This window comes from Ovis aries, chromosome X (genome assembly GCF_016772045.2).
Source record: "Ovis aries strain OAR_USU_Benz2616 breed Rambouillet chromosome X, ARS-UI_Ramb_v3.0, whole genome shotgun sequence".
NCBI classification, from domain to species: domain Eukaryota; kingdom Metazoa; phylum Chordata; class Mammalia; order Artiodactyla; family Bovidae; genus Ovis; species Ovis aries.
Window position 1 is genome coordinate 132,852,404 of NC_056080.1, and position 27,844 is coordinate 132,880,247.

Below are 27,844 nucleotides of genomic sequence, written 5' to 3' on the forward strand. Positions count from 1 at the left end.
GTACTTTATATTCAAATTTTCAGATTTATTTTAAGAATTCAGAGAATCTGTGGCAGACCGCTCTACTTGCTCTGAGGTCAAGGAATCAAGGATTTCCTTCAGAACCTCTAAAGTTGATGTTAGCTAATGTCTATCCTATAAAAAGAGTAAGTATTTAAAACCCCAAGTAACTTCCACAGCCTTCTTTATTGCTAAGTTCAAACCATAAGGTTTCAGATGTTGGAAGAGATTATAGATATCTGAGTATATTTTAATTACTTTAATTAGGATTCTATGCAAACCACATTCAGACTCCATTCATTAGATCACCTTAATAAGTGCTTTTACATTTATAGTTTGTAATCTGTTTGATCCACTGATTGTTTCATTATCTTTCCTTTTTAGAAATGGAATTCTCACTCAATTATACCAGTGCTAAATTCCTGCAACTACAGTAAAGAAAGTAGGAAAAAAAGGATGAATCTTTCTGATTACTTCAGTAGCAATGGATCATTTCCACTGGAACAGCTTAAAAGCTTCCCTCAACTCTTACAGAACATTCATTGCTTAGAGGTATATAACTGGGCCACATGCTTATTTGCATAATCCATTTCATCTTCATGGCCTTTATTTTTGTTATATATTTCTTATCTGATGATTTCCTTGTTGCTCTGATCTCCTATATACTTACAGTTGACTGATTTTTCTGTCTTTGCAGCTGCCTTCTCAGATGGGCGCAGTACTGAACAGCTCTCTGCTACTTCACTATATTAACTGTGTCAGAGATGAGTCAGTCTTACTGAGGCTCTATCACTGGTTGAGTCAAACATTACAAGAAGGTAAAAATTGATGCTTTTAAAGTGTTAGATGAATGAAGAAGGAGCAAGATGGTTTAGAAATAGGTTTCTTTTAAAAGAGTGACAATGTCTAGACAGGAGGAGCCTTCATAAGCTATAATAATTTTTTCTGATAATCATATATTCAGAGCCTGAATGCTGCCATTGTTCTAATTTCAAGGGAAAGTAAGGAAGGAGATAATGTTGTTAAGGAAACACTACTGCATCGTCACCAGAACTCACTGGGTGCCTCCACTTTGATGACTGTCACAGTCCAAGCCCTCTTTAGCTTTTGTATGTTCAGAAACTTGCTGTTAAGCTCGCAGAATCATCAGATTAATGCTAACCAAACTCTGAGACTATTGTGTAAGCCAGAATGTCAACTTATTATTTCATAATAGAAGTAATTCCTTCTGGTAACCAAAATATTCATGTTTGCCGACTAGAATCACTCTTCTCTGCTATCAGTATATATGGGAGCCACATTAGTCATCAGAAAGTTTCTTAATATTGAACTGAAGGAAAGGGAAGTGAGAGAGTTTTTCATCCAGGCCATAGTAAAACCCAATCATTTCATTTCCTCTGAGGGGGTCAATCTCTCTAAAAATAATGTTGTGTTCACCAGATTATTTCTTTCCTGGATAAGCAAATCCTGACTCTTCGAGTGTTTAAGGTCAATTTTAGTCAGTTTCAGGGTAACTCTCTTTCTCCAACTCAGAGTCTTTCTTTACATAGAGTATGATGCAGTTAAATTTCCACTCACTAAAGTTCTACCACTCTTAGATTGCCCCCAGTTCACCCTAATTGAAATTTAGGCATTCTCAAGCTTTTAATTCATATATTTAAACATTCTGTTGGATTACTGTGTGGCATAAAGCTAATCGTATTCATTATGTATGACTTTTACCACTTTATTTTTTTTTTACTATAAGCTTTTCCCCTGTATTACCAAGTTCTTGAGGAACATTGCACTATCACCTCCACGTATGTGTTACAGTCTCCAGTGTGAGTTGGCTGGGATGTATGAGACTGATAGCTTATTTATATTTATCATTTATTTGTCACTTTAGAGTTGTGGTGATGTTTTGTGTAGCTTTTATTGTTGTGCAACCAGAGCCTTATCCTTAATATTTCTGTTTCAGAGTGTATTTGGTACAAGGTGAATAATTATGATCATGGAAAAGAATTTGCCAACTTCCTGGACACTATCCTCAGGGCAGAATGCTTCTTACAAGTAAGGTTCTGCTTGTTTCCTACTTATATCACCACTTCTTTTTCTTTTAGCTTTTTATGTTGTATTGGGGTATAGCCAATTAACAATGTTATGATAGTTTCAGGTGAACAGCAAAGGGACTCAGCCATACATATATATGTATCCATTCTCCCCTAAACTCCCTTTCCATCCAGGATGCCACATAACATTGAGCAGAGTTCCATGACTTCATCCCTTCTTAATTAATTTAGATATTCATTGAAAACCTTTCCACTGGTGCTTGACATCTTTTGTAAACAATATTTGCTCAATTCAAAATTCATCATGAGTGCGTGCTAAGCTGCTTCAGTTGTGTCTGACTCTTTGAGACCTCCTCTTTGGACTATAGCCTGCCAGGCTCCTCTGTCCATGGGATTTCCCAGGCAAGAATACTGGAGTGGGTTGCCATGCCCTCCTCCAGGGGATCTTCCTGACCCAGGGGTTGAACCTGTGTCTCTTGCATCTCCTGCATTGGCCAGCGAGTTCTTTACCACTAGTGCCACCTGGGAAGCCCAAAATTCATTATAGATAGAGCCAATTGAACTGACGTTTATCTTTGTACTGATGGCTGTGAAGAAAGAACTTGTTAAATTATCCAAATAAGAGAAAAAGATCTAGAGAATTCCCTGGCTGTCCAGTGGCTAGGATGCTATGCTGTCACTGCTGACCACCGGGATTCAGTCCATGGTCAGGGAACTAAAATTCCACAAGCCACATGTCATGTGTTACCCCTGACACACACGCAGAAACAGAGAAAGAGATCTGTAATTTAAGAGAACAAACTGAAGACGTAACTGAATGCATCAAATTAATTGGCCAGTAAGAGAAATCTTACAAGGTCACTGTTGTTGTTCAGTTGCTAAGTTGTGTCCAAACAATTTGCTACCCCATGGACTGCAGCACACCAGGCTTGCCTGTCCTTCACTATCTCCTGGAGTTTGCTCAAACTCCTGTCCGTTGAGTCAGTAATGCCATCCAATCATTTCGTCTTCTGTTTCCCCCTTCTCTTGCCCTCAAACTTTCCCAGCATCAGGGTCTTTTCTAATGAGTTGGCTCTTTGCATCAGGTGGTCAAAGTATTAGAGCTTCAGCATCAGTCCTTCCAATGAGTATTCAGGGTTGATTTCCTTTAGGATTGACTGGTTTGATCTCCTTGAAGTCCATGGGACTCTCAAGAGTCTACTCCAGCACCACATTCGAAGGCATCAATTCTTCCACAGTTGGCCTTATTTACAGTCCAGCTCTCATATCCATACATGACTACTGGAAAAACCATAGCTTTGATTATACCAACTTTTGTTGGCAAAGTGGTATCTTTGATTTTTAATATGTTGTCTATTTGTCATAGCTTTTCTTCCAGGGAGCAAGTGTCTTTTAATTTCATGGCTGCAGTCACCATCCACAGTGGTTTTGGAGCCCAAGAAAATAAAATTTGTGACTGTTTCCAGTTTTTCCCCATCTATTTGCCATGAAGTGATGGGACTGGATGCCAAAATCTTAAGTTTTTTGAATGTTGAGTTTTAAGCCAGCTTTTTCACTCTACTCTTTCTCCTTCATCAAGAGACTGTTTAGTTCCTCTCACTTTCTGCCATTAGGGTGGTATCATATAGATATATGAAGTTCCTGATATTTCTCCTGGCAGTCTTGATTCTAGCTTGCGATTCCTCCAGCACAGCATTTCACATGATGTACTCTGCAAGTAAGTTAAATAAGCAGGGTGTTGATAAATAGCTTTGACATAATCCTTTCCCAATTTTGAATAAGTTCCTTGTTCCATGCCTGGTTCTAACTGTTGCTTCTTAACCTGTGTACAAGTTTCTCAGGAGACAGGTAGGATGGTCTGGTAGTCCCATCTCTTTAAGAATTTTCCACAGTTTGTTGTGATCCACACAATGAAAGGTTTAGTGTAGTCAGTGAAGCTGAAGTAGATGTTTTTCTGGAAATCCCTTGCTTTCTCTATGAACCAACAGATGTTGGCAATTTGATCTCTGGTTCCTCTGCCTTTTCGAAATCAGCTTGTACATCTGAAAATTTTTGGTTTACATACTGCTGAAGCCTAGCTTGAAGGATTATGAGCATCACCTTGCTAGCATGTGAAATGAGTGCAATTGTGTGGTAGTTTGAACATTCTTTGGCATTGCCCTTCTTTGGGATGAAATGAAAAGTGACCTTTTCCAGTCCTGTGGCCACTGCTGAATTTCCCAATTTGGTGATATATTAAGTGCAGCACTTTAACAGCATCATCTTTCAGGATAAATAGCTCAGTTGGAATTCCATCACCTCCACTAGCTTTGTAGTAATGCTTCCTAAGGTCTGCTTGACTTCGTATTCTAGGATGTCTGGCTCTAAATGAGTGACCACACCATCGTGGTTATCTGAGTCATTAAGGCCTTTTTTGTACAGTTCTTCTGTGTATTCTTGCCACCTCTTCTTAATCTCTTTTGCTTCTGTTAGGTCCTTGATGTTTCCGTCCTTTAATTGTACCTATCCTTGCATGAAATGTGCCCTTGGTATCTCTAATTTTCTTGAAGAGATCTCTAATCTTTCCCATTCTATTGTTTTCCTCTGTTTCTTGGCATCATTCACTTAAGAAGGCTTTGTTATCTCTCCTTGCTGTTCTCTGGGACTCTGCATTTAGTTGGGTATATCTTTCTGTTTCTCCTTTGCCTTTCACTTCTCTTCTTTTCTCAGCTATTTATAAGGCCTGCTCAGACAACTACTTTGCCTTCTTGCTTTATTTTTCTTTGGGATGGTTTTGGTCACCACCTCCTGTACAGTGTACAAACCTCCATCCACAGTTTTTCAGGCAGTCTATCAGATCTAATCCCTTGAATCTATGTGTCACTTCCACTGTGTAATCATAAGGGATTTGATTCAGGTCATACGTGAATAGCTTAGTGGTTTTCCCTACTTTCTTCAATTTATGCCTAAATTTTGCCATAAGGAGCTCATGATCTGGGCCACAGTCAGCTCCAGATCTTGTTTTTACTGATTGTATGGAACTTCTTCATCTTTGATTGTAAAGAATTTAATCAGTCTCATTTCAATATTGACCATCTGGTGATGTCCATATGTAGAGTTGTCCCTTGTGTTGTTGGAAGAGATTGTTTGCTATGACTAATGTGTTGTCTTGACAAAACTTTTGTTAACCTTTTACCTACTTCATTTTGTACTCCAAGGCCAAACTTGTGTGTTACTCCAGGTATCTCTTGACTTCCTACTTTTGCATTTCAATCCCCTAAGATGGAAAGGACATCTTTTTAAGTGTTAGTTCTAGAAGGTCTTGTAAGTCATCATAGAACCATTCAGCTTCAGCTTCTTCAGCATCAGTGGTTGGGGCATAGACTCGGATTACTGTGATATTGAATCGTTTGCCTTGGAAATGAACCAAGATCATCCTACGTTTTTGAGATTGCACCCAAGTACTGCATTTTGGATGCTTTTGTGGAGTATGAGGGCTACTCCATTTCTTCTAAGGGATTCTTGCCCACAGGAGTAGATATAATGGTCATCTGAATTAAATTTGCCCATTTCCATCCATTTTAGTTCACTGATTCCTAAAATGTTGATGTTCACTCTTGCCATCTCCTGCTTGACCACGTCCAATTTACCTTGATTCATGGAACTCACATTCCAGGTTCCTATGCAACATTGTTCTTCATAGCATTGGACTTGACTTTCACTACCAGGCACATCTACAACTGGGTGTCGTTTCCACTTTGGCCAAAGCCTCTTCATTCTTTCTGGAGCTATTTCTCTAATCTTCTTCAGTAGCATATTGGACACATACTGACCTGGGGGGCTCATCTTCTGGTGTCATATCTTCTTGCCTTTTCATACTATACATGGGTTCTCAAGGCAAGAATAGTGAGTAGTTTGCCATTCCCTTCTCCAGTGAACCATGTTTTGTCAGAACTCTCCACCCCATGACCCGTCTGTTTTGGGTGGCCTTACACAGCATGGCATATAGCTTCATTGAGTCATGCAAGCCCCTTTGCCATGACAAGGCTGTGATGCATATGATCATTTTAGTTAGCTTTCTGTGGTTATGGTTTTTGTTTTGAAGGCTGTGGGATTGTAGTTGTTCTTCTGTCTGCCCTCTGATGGGTGAGAATAAGAGATTTGTGCAAGCTTCCTGATGGGAGGGACTGGCTGTGGGGAAAACTGAGTCTTGCTCTGGTGGGCAGGACCATGCTCAGTAAATCTTTAATCCAATTTTCTGCTGATGGGTAGGGCTGTGTTCCCTCCCTGTTAGTCACAAGCAGTGACCCTATGTTCTTACAATCAACAAGCATTTTGCTGGGGTCCAGCCCCGGTGGATCCAGGGTAATTCAAAGGGGAGATGGAATTGACGTCCTAGGAAAAAACTTATTTGATTGCAGATATAAAGAGAGATTAGAAAAGGATAGTGTAGTAGGAAATATTAGTGGAGAAAAAGAGGCTGAATAACTTGGTTTACATGGAATACCAATAAAACTCCAAGACAAGGACTTTGCCAAGTGTCCATGTTCCAGACGGGAATTCAGCCAGAAGGGGAAAGAAAGAATGACATGGGGGAATCAGTTTTTCCAGAAACTGATCTGATTTCTTTATTTTTCAGGTTTGCTTATATACTTTTTGTTATACATAGGGATGAATACAGAGTCATGCGGGGGTCAGCAGACCTGACCCTTGTCAAAATCAGGTGCTTCATATAAATGTATACAAAGGTCTTACGGGTTTTACATCATCTTCTGGCCATGAGGCCTGCTGACATTTTATGGCCTTTTCTGATAACAGTCATTCAACCAGAAAACTTATTTTTTCCAGGGGTGATTTTTTTCTTAAACCAGGCGCCACCCTCCAAATAAAGTTGCATTCTTATAGGGTGAGGGTGTAGTGGGTTACAATCAAGAAAGGAATTTATTTAGCCTAAGGTTTAACATGATTAATCTTAAAGGTTAATACTTATTTCTCCTATATGCTAGTTATATTCATTATAAGGGCAGGGAATATGGAGATATAGCAGCAAATATTGGCTCAACAAATGAAAACCCTTCACCAATATAATTTCTAATCAATCTCCTATACTGTACTAATAATTTTCTAACTTCTCAAAAGAGTCTATATTTAGAAAGTTTTAAAGCATCTCATGCCTCTCATGGTTGGGAGGCTGTAAACAGTCACATACATGTGGCCAGATGAACCTGCTCAGGTAGGCTAGAGAACCTTCAGAGGAGTTTGTAAGTTGAAACACTCTTGTCACGCCCAGGAATTTTTATTAACTGGAACTGCAAGTTAACTCCTTCTCCGAGAGAGGTGGTGGGGGAACAGCCCTCCGTAAAGTCAGAGGAGTAGGTGAGAGCATAAAACAGACTGGTTTGGGGGGTAGATGCTCGGGAACAGGGGGTTTCCTGAGGCTCGATCCCACCTTTGCATATGCTGAAGCCTCCTTCCTCATGACCTTTGCCATGGGCGGAGTTCCTCACGCTGGCTCCCAGCAGCATTTTTTTGATTGCTGAATATGTTAAGCCAGTTAATTATTTGGCCTGGGTAACCCTGAGGTGTACTATTAGGCTGCTACTCAGGTATCAGCACCATCAAGAAGCCTTTACTCAATCTGGGTTAGATGTTTGTTCTTTGTGCTCCCTTGGCTCTTGTGTGTTTTCCTGTATCGTCTTATCTGAAACATCTGTTTTTCCACACATTATGGGCTCCAGACAGGTGGGAACCATGTCTAACTTTTCTTCATGTATGGGTGTTCAACTTGGTACCTGGTGCAATATTAAAAAGAGAGAGAGAGATTCTCAATAAATGTTTGTTGAATAAATCTTAAGGATTTTATATGAAACCATTGAATTAGAAGTTGGGTATGGATAATGGTATTGAGAATAAAAGAATTAATTTAGGTTGAATTTTTAGATTTTCTGCTTGGGAGGATGATGATGGGAGTATAAGAAAAGCAGGCTAAGAAGGAAAGATATATTTGGTTTAAAAGATGGAATATCTAAGAGATTCAGTAGGCAGTTAGATAATAAGTCTAGGGATCAGAATGAGATTTGGGCTGGAAATGCAGAAATTTAAGACTCCTCATGATATAGGTGATGGTTTTAGCTGTGTTACAGATGTGCTTGTTCAGAGAATTCATGTCTGAAAAGAAGGTGCAGAATAGAGTCTTGGTGCATACCACTATTTAAGACTCAGGATGACAGAATTAAAAGGGAAAGCCCTGGATCCTTACTCACTTGTGAAAACAGAAGCAGCTAGACACTCAGCCCTCTCCAGATGGTTTTGCTCAGAGTTCAGGTTTGGTCTGTGGCTCCTATTAAAATTCCAGACTTACTGTGCAACTTTATGGACTATTTGAGTGTCTACGTGTACTCCAAAATAATAGTTTCATTTATCTTGAAAAATATTTCATAATTTGATTTCTTACCTTCTTTTTAGTTGGTGAAGTTTTATGGTATTTGAAAACTATGTTGATAAAGATGTTAAAGTATTCAAATATTAATCATCTGATTCTTTTTAGGAGAAAGTCTGATACCTAACCCAAGGCTTTTAATTATATTTATGACAAAAAATTAAGAGTAAAACAACTATTGCACAATGTAAATTGGTTGTTTTGAGTGTAGTTATGACTGAAGAGCTCCACGTAAGGTTTTACCATCAACTTGTGTTATAGGAGGGGTTTTATTCCTGTGAAGCATTCCTGTATAAGAGCCTTCCTCTCTGGGATGGCCTCTGTTGTCGATCACAGTTCCTTCAACTTGTGAGCTGGATTCCTTTTAGTAGCTTCTCTGGTATGTATCATGAAAATTTGGAGCCATTTAATTCAGTGTAATGTTAATTAAAAGAATTGAATGATGTTTTTCTTTTCTGATTTTTAGAGGTGAAGCCACTTCTTTTTGACCATCTTTCACGGCTTTTCTTTACATCATCTATTTTTTTCAAGGTAAAAAAAATTGTCTTAGTCTATGGCTGGTGGTACACACTTTCAAACCCACATTACAGCAGTAGTTTTTTAATAGGATTCACTTGAACCTGGACTTGAGATGCTACGTCACTTAAATCAAAGTTAATGTATAGAATTTTCTGTTTTTAAGGTTTTGTCACATATAATTTTCCTGAACTGTTTCCACTTGTGGCAGATGATGACGTGAATGAACAGGTGACAAATCAGTATTAAAAACAAACTAGGAAATAACTTAAGCATGCTTAGTTTGATTGTTGTGGTTGATAGTTTTGTAGATACACTTTTTCACTTCTCAGATATATATTGAGCACACACTATGTGTTATAATAGTCATTTTCTATTAATAAAATTGTTCTAACCTTATATAATAAAATGTATTACTATTTTGGAGTGTTCTCCAAAAAAAAGACCACTGTGGTTTACAGGAGTTCTATCTAAGTTTGAGAGCCACTTTCTTATAAAATGGTTATTCCTATTCTAAAACAGTGACAATATAAGTAATGTTCCTTTGTAATTTTTTTCACCTTAAATCATTTATTGTTGGGCACAGTTACAGAAAAAATATATCGTCCTGATGAGTGTTTATCCTAATCAAATGGTACTTAATTAATTGCCTATCCCAAACTTCTAACTCGGTTATTCTTGTTTTTCTAAAATGTTTGTTTTTGTTTATTGGGCTGTGCTGGGTCTTAGTTACGGCACGCAGGACTTTTAGTTGCAGCAAGTGAACTCTAAATTGTGTCATGTGAGATCTAATTCCCTGACCAGGGAATGAACCTGGGCCCCCTGCATAGGGAGTGCAGAGTCTTAGCCACTGGACCACCAGGGAAGTTCCTCGGCTATTCTTTATTTTTTCTCTTATTCCACCAATCTAGAATGCTGTTTATCTGTAAATATTAGATTAAACCATCTGAATAGATTTAATCTGATAGGTCAAAGCTGTTTGACAATTGCCAGTTTCATATGTTCCAGCCTAACAAGTATACATTTATAAACACATGCATATATTCGTATTTGAGAGTAGGAGGTGGAGAGAGGAAGGGAAACAGACAGTGGGCCAAAGACAGAAATCAAGGAAATACTTACTACTTAATTCTCACTGAAAAGGAGAGTCTATAAAGGAACATTTTCAAGAAGTATGAAAAGAACCAGGACAATAGTAGTTCCAAAGAAACAGAGAGACACAGGCTATCAAGAAGGAGTGAAGGCCAGTCTAGGTTCGATGCAAGATACAGGATGCTTGGGGCTGGTGCACTGGGATGACCCAGAGGGATGGTAAGGGGAGGGAGGTGGGAGGGGGGTTCAGGATTGGGAACACATGTACACCCGTGGTGGATTCATGTTGATGTATGGCAAAACCACTACAATATTATAAAGTAATTAGCCTCCAATTAAAATAAATAAATTTAAATTTTAAAAAAAAGGAGTGAAAGGCTAATGTTGCCACATATCCCAAGAGGGTCCAGAAAGATACAGACCAAAAAAATTTATTTTGGAATTGATAATACAGAGGTCTTGGCTACCTTTGTGAACAGGTTCAGTGGAGTGTGGGGTTAAAAACCAAATTGTGGAGCTTGAGGAGTCGATGAGAAATGAAGATAAGACAATGAGTATTGACTGTGCTTCCAAAACTTTGGCTAAGGGAGGGATAGAGAAAGAGAGCTATAGTGGGGCTTTGAATCAAGGGAAGGTTGTAATTTTTTTTTTGTCCCCAGAGTGAGAAAAACCGGAACATGTTTATAGATAGGATAGAAGGAGCTAGATGAGAAGAGAGAGAGGTTGAAAATGGGGGATAATTGACAGTGCAGGGTTTCAGAAAAAGCATGATAGTATTGGTTTAAGATTAGGTAGAGTGATTTGCCTGAATGGTGGTAAGGGGTTGGGAGGTACTACTGTTTTCCAAGATTGAGGACAAGGATATAGAAATAGGTGGACATAGAGATATATTTGTATAGTTTGAACAAAGAGCAAGAAATTGAAATACTTTTTCCTAAAAATGTTAAGTTCCTCAAAATAAGTGCATTGTAGAGGACAGAATTGAGTAGGGAGCTTCAAGAGGGTGTTATGTGAAGAGAACAGCCATTAAAAAAAATGGGAGAGACAGCTGATTGAAGAGAAGTATAGTAAAAGGATCACTGGGCTTCATTAAGGACCCAGATGAAGTTGGAGACCATAACTTAGGAGTGGTGTAGAGCTGTGCTTCTCAATCTTTTTTTTTAAACCCATGCCCCCTTCTCATAAAGATAAAAACCTCATGCCTTCCATTAATATGGAGGCTGGATAGGATAGAGTAGGTGAGTGGAGATTTTCTGAATATGACATAGTAATATTGAATATCTTTCCATATGTTAGCACCAAAATAGATTATTTTAGGTGATTCCAGGTTTGATTTCGACTCAAACATATTTATAATCTGAATGTGAGGTGTGTCAGTTTCTAAAAAAAAAAAAACTTAATTGAACTCTTTAATGAAGTAGCAATGAGCACTGTATCACTGCAGATATTCGAATAGTATCTAGACCATTAATTATTAAGGATGTTTGAGGAAGATTTCCTGTATTAGGTTTTGGGATGGTGTGGATTGCTTTCAAATTTGTAGATATTACAATTTATCCTTACAAGTGTTCCAGGCACACTTGTTTCAAGACTATATGGTTTATATGTGAATAAGTTCCTGGGATATCAAGGCAAAGCCTGAGAAGGGAAAACTATAGAATTGTTTTCCACAGTCACAGAAGATAACTTTTATGACCAACAAAATAATAAATTGCAGTTGTAGACCCAAGGTGAAAAGCGTAGGAAACACTTAACTGAAACGACATAAGAGGATCTCTGAGGGGAGATGATAAGAGGTGGGTGGTGCTATATTTGATGATGTAATATATTATGAATGAATATAATTTGGAAAAACAAGAGTCTGTTCCTCGCTGATAAGCTGGGGGCCAGCTTGTAGAGAAAATGGCAAAATAAACTTGTATTAATCTATCTCTTGAAGACCAGTCAGGCTGGAGGAGCAGCAGCTACAGGGTTCTGAATTGGATGTGGTTGTCTCCATAGTCCCTTCTATCTCTAAGCCTCTGGTTTAGTCTGTTAGTTCCCAACACTATGGTATAACTGCATGATTTTTTGTTTTGCCTCTGCAGTGTAGTGTTCTTCAGTGTCTGAAAGAACTACTGCAGAATTGGCTGCTGTGGCTTTCTATGGACGTCCACGTGAAATCTGTGAGGAACAGTCCTCTGTGAGTTATCTTACAACCTTCCACGAGAGTTGATCTGTGCAAAACTGTATATGGAGTTTAACGGTGTGACATGAAACCTAATTGCTCTATGTAAATACTGAATCGTACTTTTCTAAGGTTTTTATTCCTACTTTTCACCCTTCCCCACAATCCTGTGAGAAAGATTAATTCTTCAAGTTTTATTATATAAATCAGAAAGCAAACCCTAAGCCTCTAACGTTAGAACTTGCAGCTTTGGCTTTCATTCAGTTTAGTTCACTTTATAAAATATATTGTTGCTTATATGTGAAGTCAATTTTGATGATGGCTAGGAGAATCTGTTATTTTGCTGTACAGATTTTTTTTTGTTTCCCTGATATAGTTTGCTTGTATACATTAATTTAATTTCACTTTGTAATTTTAAAAAAGCCCTGCATTTCCATTATGTTCATTATTATTAAATATAAAACCTCAAAGTGAAAGTCAAAGATTTAACTGAATTTCAAGGAACTGCCTAAACCAGGTTGCATTGATTCTTTCCACCTAGAGTCTTGGGTTCTCCTATATTCTTTTTTAACATTAATTTTTTTAACTTTATATTATAGAAAATTCCAAACAAATTCAAAAGTAGAGAAAATAGTACAATTATTACCCTTATGTATGCATCATCCAGCTTCAACAGTTACCAACTCATGGTTAAATTTTTCTCATCTTTAGCACCCTTCATGTCTCTCCTCCTTTGTACTAGATATTTTTTTAAGCAAAACCCAGACATCATTTCAGCAGTTGAAAAACAATATCAGTATAACATGTAAAAATTAATAGTTTATAATATGTTCAAATATCTAATCAGTGTTCAGATTCCCTATATTATCAGTCACATTCTTTATCACATAAGGATCCCTAAGCTTCAATCACAAATACTTGTTGGTTAGTTTGGTGAGACTAGTCTACATCTATTTTTCTCTGTGTTCTTTTCCCTATAGTTATCTCCAACTTTGTTATGAGAATGGAGAAAACAAGATTCTTAGAAGTTGCCTGGAAATTTTTTATTTCTTCATATTCATTATTATAGTGCTTCCATATATCATGTATGTCTGATCACTTTTAGAAGAAAATGAAGCATTAGTGAGTAGTGAAAGTATCTTGTAAAGCAGTGCTTCTCAAAATGTGGTTTCTGCACCCGCAACATCAACATAACCTGGGCACTTGTTGCTATTCAGTCACCCAGTTGTGTCCGACTTTTTGCGGCCCCATGGACTGGAGCACTCCAGACTTCCCTGTCCTTCACCAGCTCCCAGAGCTTGCTCAAATTCATGTCCATTGAGTCAGTGATGCCATCCAACCATCCCATCCTCTACCACCCCCTCTCCTCCTGCCTTTAGTCTTTTATAGTGAGTCAGCTCTTCGAATCAGGTGGCCAAAGTATTGGAGTTTCAGTTTCAGCATCAATTCTTCCAATTAATATTCAGGGTTGATTTCCTTTAGAATTGACTGGTTTGATCTCCTTACTGTCCAAGGGACTCTCAAGAGTCTTCTCCAATATCGCAGTTCGAAAGCATCAATTCTTCACTGCTCAGCCTTTGTTATGGTCCAACTCTCACATCCGTACATGACTACTGGAGGTAGAGCTCAGAAATATGTGTTTTAACAAATGCCTCCAGAATTTTGGTACAAGCTAAAGTTTGGGAACCCCTATCATAAGAAATTCCATTTGAATGCTTAATCTCTTCAAATACCTCAATTCTATTAAGAATAGTATGTTTACATTTATAATCTTTAGCCAATTTGCAGTGTAAGTCTTAGGCACCCTAATACAGGTGGTTTACAATTTCTGTACTTTCTTTCTAAAAATCCTAGGATCCTTTTTAATTAGTGTCATAAATTTTGAGAGGGCATTTAAAAAGGGGCTCTGCTTTCTAAAATTCTTAAATAAATGTACATAATTGTAGGTAATTTTGCTTATCTTAATACTACTTGGCATTATAAAATATAGCTCTTCCCAGTGCACCAGCCCCAAGCATCCAGTATCATGCATCGAACCTGGACTGGTGATTTGTTTCATATATGATATTATACATGTTTCAATGCCATTCTCCCAAATCATCCCACCCTGTCCATCTCCCACAGAGTCCAAAAGACTGTTCTATACATCTGTGTCTCTTTTGCTGTCTTGCATACAGGGTTATATATACTTTAACAGCATTTTTAGTTCAGAAATTCAGGCAAAACTGGTTTTGGATTTGTGTATTTAGAAACTAATTTGCTGACTGCTGTGGTCCCTGGACATTGGTAATATTATCTAAAGTCTGGAGTTTAATCCTTTCTTTCTCTGCTATTTACTAATATTAGAGTGGTTGCTCAGGATATTCTATGAATTGGTCTTAATGGTTCCCTAGATGGCTGTATAGTTGTAATCACTGTGGTTTTAAAAAAAGTGAGTTATACTTTGGCACACCAATCATTTTCTGAAATTCCCAACAACTTTTTGCTGTATATTATATCCAGCTTTAGCTGGGAAATTGTGAGGACTTTTGCTAATATGGATCTGCATGTCATGGTTTCTTATTGCAGAGAGACAACTTTAGGTGGATCCATGAACTCTGTGTCTGAACTGATTCACTATGTAGGATGGCTGTCCACTACTGCAGTTCGCTTGGAAAGCAACCGTACTTTCTTGCTGCACTTTATTTTGGATTTCTATGAGAAGGTAGTACACATCCCATTTCCCCTACTTAGATTTTTGTGATAACTGTCTGCTTTACTACTCTGTGTTTAAATTTTATGCACAGCTATTAAGTTGGGCTATGATCTTATTATCATAGTTGATTTTAGTTAATAAAGTTAAACATAGTTAATTTTGAAGTTAATGATTATATTCTGGCCTGAATAACTGACAAGGATAAAAAGCAAATGCTTTTTTGAGTTGTAGGTACCACTTTAATAGACATTCCCCTGAATAATGGTAACCCTAGACAGAAGTCTGTCTTTTTACTCATCCATTATAGATCTCTAACCCCTGGTAAAAAAAAACAAAAATATGCTATGTTTCCTTAGCTCTCTACCCCCAGCTTTCAGCTGCCTTATTTCTTCCAGTACCCATGATTCTGGTCCTCTTCTGTTGTTTTGTAGTATTCAACCTAGACGGAACTATTATTTAGGAAGTACCCACTAATCTCGGTTTTCCTGGCTTCTTCCCTTCACTGATACCTAGTTGTATTATATTTGCTTAGAAGATTGCTTGCTTGTTTTCCAGGTTGACAGCTAACGTGATAAATCAGTATTTATGGGGCTTAAGCCCACCTAGGGCTTCCCACGTGGCACTAGTGGTAAAGAACCTCTTGCCAGTGCAGGAGACATACTAGATGGCGGATTCAATCCCTGGGTTGGGAAGATCCCCTGGAGGAGGGCATAGCAACCCACTCCAGTATTCTTACCTGGAGAATACCATGGACAGAGGAGCCTGGTGGGCTAGTCCATTGGGTCGCAAAGAGTCGGACACGAGTGAAGCGACTTAGCATGCATAGGACTTAAGAAAGAAATGTTCCTTTCCCCTTTCCCCCTAACTCTAAGATTTCTCCCCAGAAAAAAAAAGAGATTTTAATAATAAAACCTTCCAGAAATTATCCTCTATCATAAGGTTACTGTTTGGTGAGGTACATTTTTAAGCAAGTTGTGACTACCTTTTCTGTTTATGAATCAGGCAGTACCATCCCTAATGCTTATTCTCTAGTGATGATTCTTTGGGTGAAGTTGATTGATTTCTGAGGAATAATTTATATACTGATGTTATCATTCTTCCCAAAAGGTGTGTGACATATATATAAATTATAACCTTCCATTAGTGGTATTGTTTCCTCCTGGGGTCTTCTATCCTGTTCTCCTCAGCCTGGATTCCAGTATCCTGAATCAACTCTGTTACATTATGGACAGGTATGAAGCCTTTTCCCCATTTTAATAACATAATTCAATCCTCGTTTTCCAGCTATAAAATAAAGTATATAAATATACTACAGTAAGATTATATGGGCTTCCCGGGTGGCGCAGTGGTAAAGAACCCACCTGCAATGCAGGAGCTGCAGGAGATGCAGGTTCAGTCTCCAGATGAGGAAGATCCTCTGGAGAAGGAAATGGCAACCCACTGCAGTATTCTTGCCTGGAGAATCCCATGGACAGAGAAGCCTGGCAGCTACAGCCCACGGGGTCTCAAAGAGTCGGACACGACTACACACACACATACAAGCTTATTATATATAATGCAATAAAATATTCAGAACAATAAGATTGTTATCTATTTTCTGCCAGGGCCTTTGGAAATAGGAAACCTGGCTTTCTTTTGGGAATGACCTTCCAATGTGGAACTATTTTAACTGTGTTCTTAAAATGTCAATATGAGGGACGTGTAATAAAAGAATTTATAGTTAAGGATCTTTTTATGCGGGGTAATGTTGCACTCAGCATTGTTAATTCTTGTTGCTGTGTTGCAAAGAAAAATTAGTCATTTACTGACAACAACTGGTTTAAGTCTACATAGCTTTTCTGGTAAAAAGAACATTTTCTGGGAGATAAAGGGGAGCTATTACCAATTATATGAAACTGTAAGTATTAAATTTCTGATACCTTCTAATTTTTCCACTTAAGGACTAAAATTGTTCTTTTTAGGCCATAAGTGTAGACCCTTTTGGTATAACTTGTAGGATAATGCTAAGGTTTAAATAGGACTGATTTTGAAGCTGAAACTCCAATACTTTGGCCACCTGATGCAAAGAGCTGACTCATTTGAAAAGACCCTGATGCTGGGAAAGATTGAGAGCAGGAGGAGAAGGTGACAACAGAGGATGAGATGGTTGGATAGGATCACCGACTCAATGGACATGGGTTTGGGTGGACTCCGAGAGTTGGTGATGGACAGGGAGGCCTGGCATGCTACAGTTCATGGGGTCGCAGAGTCGGACATGACTGAGCGACTGAACTGAACTGATATGTTCGAAAGCTAATTAGAACCATTCTCCGTCAAGAAAAAATTAAATTTCTAAGTTTTCCCTTTAGCCTGTCTACTGCACCTTTTTTCCCACATTAAGAAATGTTATGTATCAGTAGCTGCTTTTGAGACTCTTATTAACTTTTAATACTGAAACATTAAAAACATTGCCTTTTTTTACTGAAATACGATTTACAGAGTCAAGTGCATATCTTAAGTGTACAATTTAATATTTGAGCCTCTTAATTTTTATTCTTTGAGGAAAATGTACTACAAAAGGAAAAAAATATTTAACTAGACAGCTAGATATTTGTGTACGTACATATATTTACATTTAAAATGTAACCTTTTGTTTATATTTACATAGGAAAGGCATTTAATGGTAAAAGTTTTATTCTGTTTGTTCTGTCTTTTAGGTATCATAAAAATTTGACTGCTGCAAAGAAAAATGAGTTTATACACAAGGTATGGATGATGAATCTCTGTATTAAGTCACCATTGTAGAGATACAAGATCTATTGGGAATAAGAACGAAGGGAGAATAGGTGATAATGACAATTTTTTTTTCCTTTCCCAACAGACAAAATCAGAGTTCAGCTTCAGCAGCAAGACCTATCAAGAATTTAATCAGTATTTGACAGCCATGGTTGGTTGTCTGTGGACATCCAAACCCTTCCAGAAAGGATTATATATTGACCCCGAAGTCTTAGGAAATGCTTCAGTAGCAGAGTATAAAAAAAGTTTAAATTTAGTCCATCATCCTGCTTTTTTGAGTTATACTGTTTCCTTTCTGCTACAGGTAAGAATATTTAAACAGTTTCTAGATTTTCTGTGGGAATACCATGATGGCACAAATAGGGAATTTCATAAATTTAGTGTGTCTGAATTGCAACACATGTGTTAAGTCATACTTTTTGAGTATCAGCTAACTTCTAGGTATTGTGCTAGGCTCTGGGGATTCAAAGTTAGTTTCTACCCACAAACAGCTTGGGTTTGTGGCAGAGACAGATTTGTGAACATTACTGCAGTATAGTTAGGTGAAATGAGAAGTATAATTGTAAGAAATAGGGGGAGGGAATATTAGTTCAATTCTATTTGGGTAGAGGTGGTGCCAGGTAAGAAAAGGGTACAAGAGAAGTTGAAGTGATTTTCCAGGCAGGAGTACTGGAGTGGGGTGCCATTGCCTTCTCCCTCTTTGGCACTAACATAATGCAAATTGAGATTCCTAACACGATTGGTGGACAAACTGCAAGCCTGTGAGAAGGCTAATTTATTGCTGGTGAACTGTTACCTTGAAGGGGTAGCCCTTTGGGTTTCTAGTTTAAAGTGAATGTTAGTTTATGAGAGTTCCCACTTTTGGCAAACCTTTGCTTTGACTTTAGTCACCTTAGCCCTTGGAGCTTGTGGAAATGCAGCTCAGGTTTTTGTTTGTTTGTTTTTTCCACTGTGTGTAACATACTCTGATTTATTCCATTCCATTCTATTCTAATTTTTAAAAAGTGCTGGTTGAAGTCCGTTGAGTTGATTTCATGACCTCTTAGTGGAGGTGCAGCTCAGTTTTGCAGCTGACTCCTTTGGATTGGCAAATTCCCTTAGGCCAGGAGTGACGTTGAGTATTAGGTTTACCCCTCTGGGTTACCATCGACTTTGGCGTTCCCTTTATTAATGTTACCCCTGTATTACTTTTTTTAAACATAACTTTTCTTATTTTGTAAATTGTATTTATTTATTTTCTGTTTTGGCTGCACTGTGTGGCATATTGGATTAATTTGCTGATCAGGGAACTGTGCCCTATGCAGTGGAAGCGTGGAGTCTTAACCACTAGAGGGCCAGGGAAGTCCCATGTTTTGTAAATTTTAAAAATACAAAAAGAGAGCGAATGTATAGTATAATGAGCCCCTGTAGATCCAGCTCATCTTTATTCCCATCCAGTTTCATACTTTCCCCTGACCCAGTTAGTTTGAAACAAATACCAAATGTTACACAATTTTACGTAAATGTTTCATTCTATATCTCTAAAAGATATGGGCACTTAAAATTTTTTTTCTGTTTCTTCTTGTTTCTCACAACTTTATTAAGATTTAATTCAAATACAGTACAATTCACCACTTTAAATTATACACTTCAATGGCTTTTAGTGTATTCACTGAGCCTTGCATCCATTACGACAATCTGTTTTAGAATATTTTTATTATTCCCAAAAGAAACCCCTTTCCCCTTAGCTATCACACTCCAGTTTCCCCATTCCCCAGACCTAGGCAAACACTCGTCTCCTTTATATCTATATAGATTTGCTTATTCTGGAAATTCATAAAGATGAACTCATACAATAATATATAGGTTTTTGTGACTAGCTTCTTTCTAATGTTTTCAAGGTTCATCTATGGGTATGCAGTGTGTAAGGATTCCATTTTCTTCATACCTTCCTCAAGATTTGTTATTGTCTGGGTTTTTTTTTTATTCTAGCCATCCTAGAAGCTGTGAAGTAGTATTTCATTGTGGTTTTAATTTGCATTTCCCTGATAGCTATTGATGTGCTTTTTGATTGCTATTGGTGTGCATCTTTTCATGTGCTTATTGCCCATTTGTATATTTCCTTTGGAGAAATGTCTACTTAAACCCTTGCCTGTTCTTAAATTAGGTGATTTGTTTAAATGGCTTGTAAGACTCATTTCTATAGTATAAATTCCAGTTGATTATCATATGATTTGCAAATTATATATATATATATTATATATATATACATATATATATGATTTGCAAAACTTCTCTCCTGTGGGTTGTCTTTTCATTTTTTGGTATCTTTTGAAGGACAGAAGTTTTAAATTTTGATGAAATCTTAATTTATTAAGTTTTTAGTTTATCACGTGTACTTTTTTTTAATGCTTCCTCTTTTCCTTCTCCCTTCAGCCCCTGGCAATGACCAGTCTACTCTCTCTGCTTCTATGAGTTTGATTATTTCAGATCTATCATATAAGTGGTATCTTATAGTATTTGTCCTTCTGTGTTTGACTTATTTCGCCTAGCATAATTTCCTTCAAATTTGGTCTCCCAGTAAATTGTGGCAGATAGGGATATTGGTTTTTCCTCATGATGTCTTTGTCTGGTTTTGGTTTCAGGTTAATTCTGGCCTCAAAGAATAAGTTAGGATATATTCTCTCTCCTACTCTTTGGAAAAGTTTGTGAAGGATTGACATTAATTCTTCTTTAAATATTTGGTAAATTTTACCCATGAAGCCAAATGGTCATGGGCATTTTTATTGAGAAGGTTTTTAAAAAAATTAATTTATGTTTTAATTGGAGAATAATTACTTTACAGCATTGTGGTGGTTTTTGCCATACATCGACATGAATCAGCCATGGGTGCGTGTGTTTCCTACTAGTCAACCTCTTTTCTTATCATAGGTCTATATAGATGTTTTATTTTTTTTGAGCCACTTTCAATATTTATTATTCTAGAATTTGTCCATTTTATATCATTTATCTAATTTATTGATGATAACTTTTATTTTTTCAATTAATAAATTCTTTTCTATAGTTTCCTGTGCTATACAATAGGATCTTGTTGTTTTGATAATACTTATTTCTATAAAGTTGGTAATGTTTTCCCCCTTTCATTCCTGATTTTAGTAATTTGAATCTTTTCTTTTTTTCCTTGTTTAGTCTAGCCAAAAGTTTGTCAGTGTTGTTGATCTTCTCAAAGAACAAACTTTTGGTGTCATTGATTTTTCTCTACTTAAAAACTAAAAGCTTTAAAAATTGTGGTTAAATACATGATATAAAACTTAACCATTTTTAAGTATATAGTTCACTGGCATTAAAACTCTTCATCTTGTAAAACTGTAACTCAGAACTTATTAAACAATAACTCCCTATTCCCTCCTCCCTCCTCACGTCAGCCTTTGTAACCTTCATTCTGCTTTCAGTCTCTGTGAGTTTGATCGTTCCAGGTAGCTCATATAAGTGGAATCATATGTTTGCTTGCTTCACTTAGTATAATGTTTTCAAGGTTCATCCATGTTATAGCAGTGTTTTGAAATATCCTTTTTAACGGCTGAATAATATTCCATTGTATGTATACACCACATTTTGTTTGTCTGTTTAGTCTTTGATGAACATTTAGCTTGCTTCTAGCTTTGGCTGTTGTAAATAATGCTGCTATGAACATGCATGTAAAGTTCTCTCTTTGAGTTCTTATTTTCAATTCCTTTGAATATATACACAGAAGTGGAATTATTGAATCATATGGTAATTGTTTTTTTACTTTGTTGAGGAAACAGCATTCTATTTTCGTATGAATTTTACATTCATAGCATCAGTGCAGAAGAATTCCAATTTTCTCCATATCCTCCTCACCAGTAGTTATTTCCTAGTTTTTCTCATAATAACCATCTTTTTTAAAATTTAAACTTATTTTCTATTGGGGTAACAATATTGTGATAGTTTCAGGTGAACAGCGAAGGGATTAAGCTATACATATCCATGTATCCTGGAGAAGGCAATGGCACCCCACTCCAGTACTCTTGCTTGGAAAATCCCATGGACGGAGGAGCCTGGGAGGCTGCAGTCCATGGGGTCGCTGAGTCGGACACGACTGAGCAACTTCACTTTCCCTTTTCACTTTCATGCATTGGAGAAGGAAATGGAAACCCACTCCAGTGTTCTTGCCTGGAGAATCCCAGGGATGGGGGAGCCCGGTGGGCTGCCGTCTGTGAGGTCACACAGAGTCAGACACGACTGAAGCGACTTAGCAGCAGCATACATGTATCCATTCTCCCCCAAACTCCCCTCCCATCCAGGCTGCCACATAATATTGAGCAGAGTTCCATGTGCTATATAGTAGGTCCTTGTCAGTTATCCATTTTAAATATAGCAATCATAATATCCATCTAAATGTGTGAGAAGTGACATCTTATTGTGGCTTTGGTTCACATCTCCATAATGATTAGTGTTGCAGAGCATCTCTTTATATGTTCGTTGGTCATTTGTTTATCTTCTTTGGAGAAATATCTACTAGTCCTTTGCTGTTATTTTAATTGGGTTATTTTGATTTTTTGTTTTTGAGTTGTAGGAATTCTTTATATAAGAAATCTGGATATTATTTACAGATATATGATTATATTAATTATGTACAGATACATGATTTGCAAATATTTTCCCCCATTTTGTAGGTTGCCTTCTCATTTTGCTTGATTGCACCCTTTGATGCATAGACATTTTAAGCATATGATATAATGCCATTTGGATATGTATATATGGATATAGATGTAGTCTGTTTTGGCTTGTGCTTTTGGTGTCATACCTAAGAAATCGTAAAATCCAGTGTCATAAATCTTTCCCCCTATGGATTTTTCTAATCCATACAAAAATACAGTTTTCTATGGATATGGAAATCCATATAGTTTTTAGTCTTATGTTTAGATGTTTAGTCCATTTTTTCCCCTTCCTTCAGTCAATTTTTGTATATGGTGTAAAGGATCCAACTTCATTCCTTTGCATATGGAGATGCGGTTTTCCCAATGCCATTTGTTAAACTGTTCTTTCCCCCAGTGAATGGCCATGACACCTTTGTCAAAGGTCATTTGACTATATCCATGATGGTTTATTTCTGAGCTCTCTGTTCATTTACACTGGTCTATATGTCTGTCTTCATGCCAGTAACACATTATTTTAATTTGAAACTTTGTAGTAAGTTTTGAAATCAGGAAGTGTGATATTCTCTCTCTTTATATACTTTTTATTTCTATTATTTCTGCTCTGATCTTTATTATTTCTTTCTTTCTTGCTCTAGATTTAGTTTGCTTTCCTGTTTCTGGTTTCTTGGCAATAAATTAGATTATCGATTTGAGATCTTCATTTTTAATGTAAATATTTAAGGCCTGATTCATCTGCCATGCTCACTAGGAAGGACCAACGGCTTACATTGCTGTTCTTATGGAATTTTAGTAGATCTTGTTGAATAAATATTTTTATATTTTTTGTATGTCGTTAGGATAATTTCCAGAAACTTTAAATCCTGGGTTTATAAAAACAGTCTTTGCCAACTTTGCCTGTTTTGCTGTTGAGTAGTTCCACAGAATTCCTCATGATCCCATCCTGGAAGTGGAACTCCATGTGGACACTTATCATAGAACAGCCACCTTCCATTTCTTGAATATCCTTCCAGATGTGTATTGTATATTTCTGTGTAAATGATCTTTTTCAACACTGTACATTATACATACTTTTCTGTCTCTTGACTTTTTTTTTACTTAGTATCTTGGCATTTGTTTTGCCTGTGTGTATGTGTGCTCAGTTGCTCAATTGTATCCAATTCTGCGACCCCATGGACTATAGCCTTCCAGGCTTCTCAGTCCATGGGATTCTCCAGGCAAGAATAGTGGAGTGGGTTACCATTCCTTTCTTCAGGGGATCTTCCTGACCCAGGGATTAAACCTGCGTCTCCTGCTTTGGAAGGCAGACTCTTGACCACAGAGCCACAAGGGAATCCCTTTTGTTTCATATTTGTACATAAAGGACTGCCTCATTTTTGGTGTCTCTGTAGTATTTCATTGTATGGATGTAGCACAAGTTAAGCATATAAGTTATAAGTTGAGTTTTTGAGTTATTTTCAATCATTATTAAATTAAACTCTAATGAATATGTTTAACTATATACATTATTTCATACATGTGCAAGTGTGTCTGTTGGATAAAATTGCTCAATATGGAATTGATTTCAAAGGGTATATATTTGTAATTTTGTGCAGTTCAGTCGCTCAGTCATGTCTGACTCTTTGCGACCCCATGAACCACAGCACGACAGGCCTCCCTGTCCATCACCAACTCCCAGAGTTCATTCAAACTCACGTCCATCGAGTCAGTGATGCCATCCAGCCATCTCATCCTCTGTCGTCTGCTTCTCTTCCTGCCCCCAATCCCTCCCAGCATGAGTCTTTTCCAATGAGTCAACACTTCTCATGAGGTGGCCAAAGTACTGGAGTTTCAGCTTTAGCATCATACTTCTGAAGAACACCCAGGACTGATCTCCTTTAGAATGGACTGGTTGGATCTCCTTGCAGTTCAAGGGACTCTCAAGAGTCTTCCCCAACACCACAGTTCAAAAGCATCAATTCTTTGGTGCTCAGCTTTCTTCACAGTCCAACTCTCACATCCATAAATGACTACTGGAAAAACCATACCCTTGACTAGACGGACCTTTGTTGGCAAAGTAATGTCTCTGTTTTCAGTATGCTATCTAGGTTGGTCATAACTTTCGTTCCAAGTAGTAAGCATCTTTTAATTTCATGGCTGCAATCACCACCTGCAGTGATTTTGGAGCCCCCCAAAATAAAGTCTGACACTGTTTCCACTATTTCCCCATCTATTTCCCCTGAAGTGAGGAGACCAGATGCCATGATCTTCATTTTCTGAATGTTGAGCTTTAAGCCAAATTTTTCACTCTCCTCAAGGGGCTTTTTAGTTCCTCTTCACTTTCTGCCATAAGGGTGGTGTCATCTGCATATCTGAGGTTATTGATATTTCTTTTGGCAATCTTGATTCCAGCTTGTGCTTCTTCCAGCCAGGCATTTCTCATGATGTACTCTGCATATAAGCTAAATAAGCAGGGTGACAGTATACGGCCTTGACGTACTCCTTTTCCTATTTGGAACCAGTGTGTTGTTCCATGTCCAGTTCTAACTGTTGCTTTCTGACCTGCATATAGGTTTCTCAAGAGGCAGGTCAGGTGGTCTGGTATTCCCATCTCTTCCAGAATTTTCCCCAGTTGATTGTGATCCACACAGTCAAAGGCTTTGGCATAGTCAATAAAGCAGAAATAGATGTTTTTCTGGAACTCTCTTGCTTTTTCGATGATCCAGCAAATGTTGGCAATTTAATCTCTGGTTCCTCTGCCTTTTCTAAAACCAGCTTGAACATCTGGAAGTTCATGGTTCACATATTGGTGAAGCCTGGCTTGGAGAATTTTGAGCATTTCTTTATTAGCATATGAGATGAGTGCAATTGTGAGGTAGTTGGATCATTCTTTGGCATTGCCTTTCTTAGGGATTGGAATGAAAACTGACCTTTTCCAGTCCTGTGGCCACTGCTGAGTTTTCCAAATTTGCTGGCATATTGAATGCAGCACTTTCACAGCATCATCTTTTAGGATTTGAAATAGCTCAACTGGAATTCCATCACCTCCACTAGCTTTCTTCATAGTGATGCTTTCTAAGGCCCACTTGACTTCACATTCCAGGATGTCTGGCTCTAGGTGAGTGATCACACCATCGTGATTATCTGGGTCATGAAGATCTTTTTTTTGTGCAGTTCTTCTGTGTATTCTTGCCACCTCTTCTTAATATCTTCTGCTTCTGTGAGGTCCATACCATTTTTGTCCTTTATCGAGCCCATCTTTGTATGAAATGTTCCCTTGGTATCTCTAATTTTCTTGAAGAGATCTCTAGTCTTTCCCATTCTGTTGTTTTCCTCTATTTCTTTGCATTGATCACTGAAGAAGGCTTTCTTATCTCTCCTTGCTATTCTTTGGAACTCTGCATTCAAATGGGTATATCTTTCCTTTTCTCCTTTGCTTTTCGCTTCTCTTCTTTTCACAGCTCTTTGTAAGGCCTCCCCAGACAGCCATTTTGCTTTTTTGCATTTCTTTTCCATGGGGATGGTCTTGATCCCTGTCTCCTGTACAATGTCACGAACCTCCATCCATAGTTCATCGGGCACTCCATCAGATATAGTCCCTTAAATCTATTTCTCACTTCCACTGTATAATCATAAGGGATTTGATTTAGGTCATACCTGAATGGTCAGTGGTTTTCCATACTTTATTCAATTTCAGTCTGAATTTGGCAATAAGAAGCTCATGATCTGAGCCACAGTCAGCTCCCAGTCTTGTTTTTGCTGACTGTATAGAGCTTCTCCATCTTTGGCTGCAAAGAATATAATCAGTCTGATTTCGGTGTCGACCATCTGGGGATATCCATGTGTAGAGTCTTCTCTTGTGTTGTTGGAAGAGGATGTTTGCTATGACCAGTGCGTTCTCTGGCCAAAACTCTATTAGCCTTTGCCCTGCTTCATTCTGTATTCCAGGCCAAATTTGCCTGTTTCCTCAGGTGTTTCTTGACTTCCTACTTTTTCATTCCAGTCCCCTATAATGAAAAGGACATCTGTTTTGGGTGTTAGTTCTAAAAGGTCTTGTAGGTGATACAGCATGCTTGGGGCTGGTGCATGGGGATGACCCAGAGAGATGTTATGGGGAGGGAGGTGGGAGGGGGGTTCATGTTTGGGAACGCATGTAAGAATTAAAGATTTTAAAATTAAAAAAATAAAAAATAAAAGTAAAAATAAATAAATAAATAAAAGGTCTTGTAGGTCTTCATAGAACTGTTCAACTTGAGCTTCTTCAGCGTTACTGGTTGGGGCATAGACTTGGATTTATTGTGATATTGAATGGTTTGCCTTGGAAATGAACAGAGATCATTCTGTCATTTTTGTGATTGCATCCAAGTACTGCATTTCGAACTCTTTTGTCGACCATGCTGGCTACTCCATTTCTTCTAAAAGATTCCTGCCTGCAGTAGTACATATAATGGTCATCAGAGTTAAATTCACCTATTCCAGTCCATTTTAGTTTGCTGATTTCCTAGAATGTTGACGTTCACTCTTGCCATCTCCTGTTTGACCACTTCTAATTTGCCTTGATTCATGGACCTAACATTCCAGATTCCTATGCAATACTGCTCTTTACAGCATCAGACCTTGCTTCTATCACCAGTCACATCCACAACTGGGTATTGTTTTTGCTTTGGCTCCATCCCTTCATTCTTTCTGGAATTATTTCTCCACTGATCTCCAGTAGCATATTGGGCACCTACTGACCTGGGGAGTTCCTCTTTCAGTATCCTATCATTTTGTCTTTTCATACTGTTCATGGGGTTCTCAAGGCAAGAATACTGAAGTGGTTTGCCATTCCCTTCTCCAGTAGACCACATTCTGTCAGACCTCTCTGCCATGACCCACCCCTCTTGGGTGGCCCCACGGGCATGGCTTGATTTCATTGAGTTAGACAAGGCTCTGGTCTGTGTGATTAGATTGACTAGTTTTCTGTGAGTATGGTTTCAGTGTGTCTGCCTTCTGATGCCCTCTCCCAACACTTACCATCTGCTTGGGTTTCTCTTAACATGGACGTGGGGTATGCTTGGGTTTCTCTTAACATGGACGTGGGGTATCTCTTCATGGCTGCTCCAGCAAAGCGCAGCTGCTGCTCCTTACATTGGACGAGGGGTATCTCCTCACCACCGCCCCTCCTGACCTTGAACGTGGAGTAGCTCCTCTCAGCCCTCCTGCGCCCGCAGCCACTGCTCCTTGGACATGGGGTAGCTCCTCCCGGCCGCCACCCCTGACCTCAGATGTGGGTTAGCTCCTGTCAGCCGCTCCTGCACCATCGCAGCATGGCACTCTTGGCCACCGCCCCTGACCTCAGACATGAGGTAGCTCCTCTCAGCCTCACTTCTGCAAGGTCCTGCGAGGTCCATCGCAGCCGGCGTGCTTCTTTTGTTATGTGTAATTTTGTTAGGTGTTGTCAAATTGCTTTCAGTAGAAGTTATACCAACTTAAATTACTGCTAACAATAAATGG

At 38.1% G+C, this 27,844-nt stretch overlaps 1 protein-coding gene and 1 non-coding gene across 4 annotated transcripts in view; one reads left to right on the forward strand and one right to left on the reverse strand.

Annotated features, from left to right (window-relative positions):
- Positions 1-27,844, forward strand: part of CENPI (centromere protein I) — a 110,866-nt gene that overhangs the window by 22,228 nt on the left and 60,794 nt on the right. For all 3 annotated transcript variants that reach the window (XM_060407957.1, XM_060407958.1, XM_004022481.5), the window contains exons 9-19: positions 24-146; positions 385-552; positions 698-818; positions 1,958-2,049; positions 8,728-8,845; positions 8,933-8,997; positions 12,162-12,256; positions 14,810-14,945; positions 16,044-16,168; positions 17,633-17,681; positions 17,797-18,015. In XM_060407957.1, coding sequence (XP_060263940.1) covers positions 24-146; positions 385-552; positions 698-818; positions 1,958-2,049; positions 8,728-8,845; positions 8,933-8,997; positions 12,162-12,256; positions 14,810-14,945; positions 16,044-16,168; positions 17,633-17,681; positions 17,797-18,015 — 1,311 coding nt within the window. The remainder of the gene's footprint in view (positions 1-23; positions 147-384; positions 553-697; positions 819-1,957; positions 2,050-8,727; positions 8,846-8,932; positions 8,998-12,161; positions 12,257-14,809; positions 14,946-16,043; positions 16,169-17,632; positions 17,682-17,796; positions 18,016-27,844) is intronic.
- On the reverse strand, positions 9,775-9,847 carry TRNAG-CCC (transfer RNA glycine (anticodon CCC)). Its single transcript has one exon. It is a non-coding gene; the product is annotated as a tRNA-Gly (tRNA).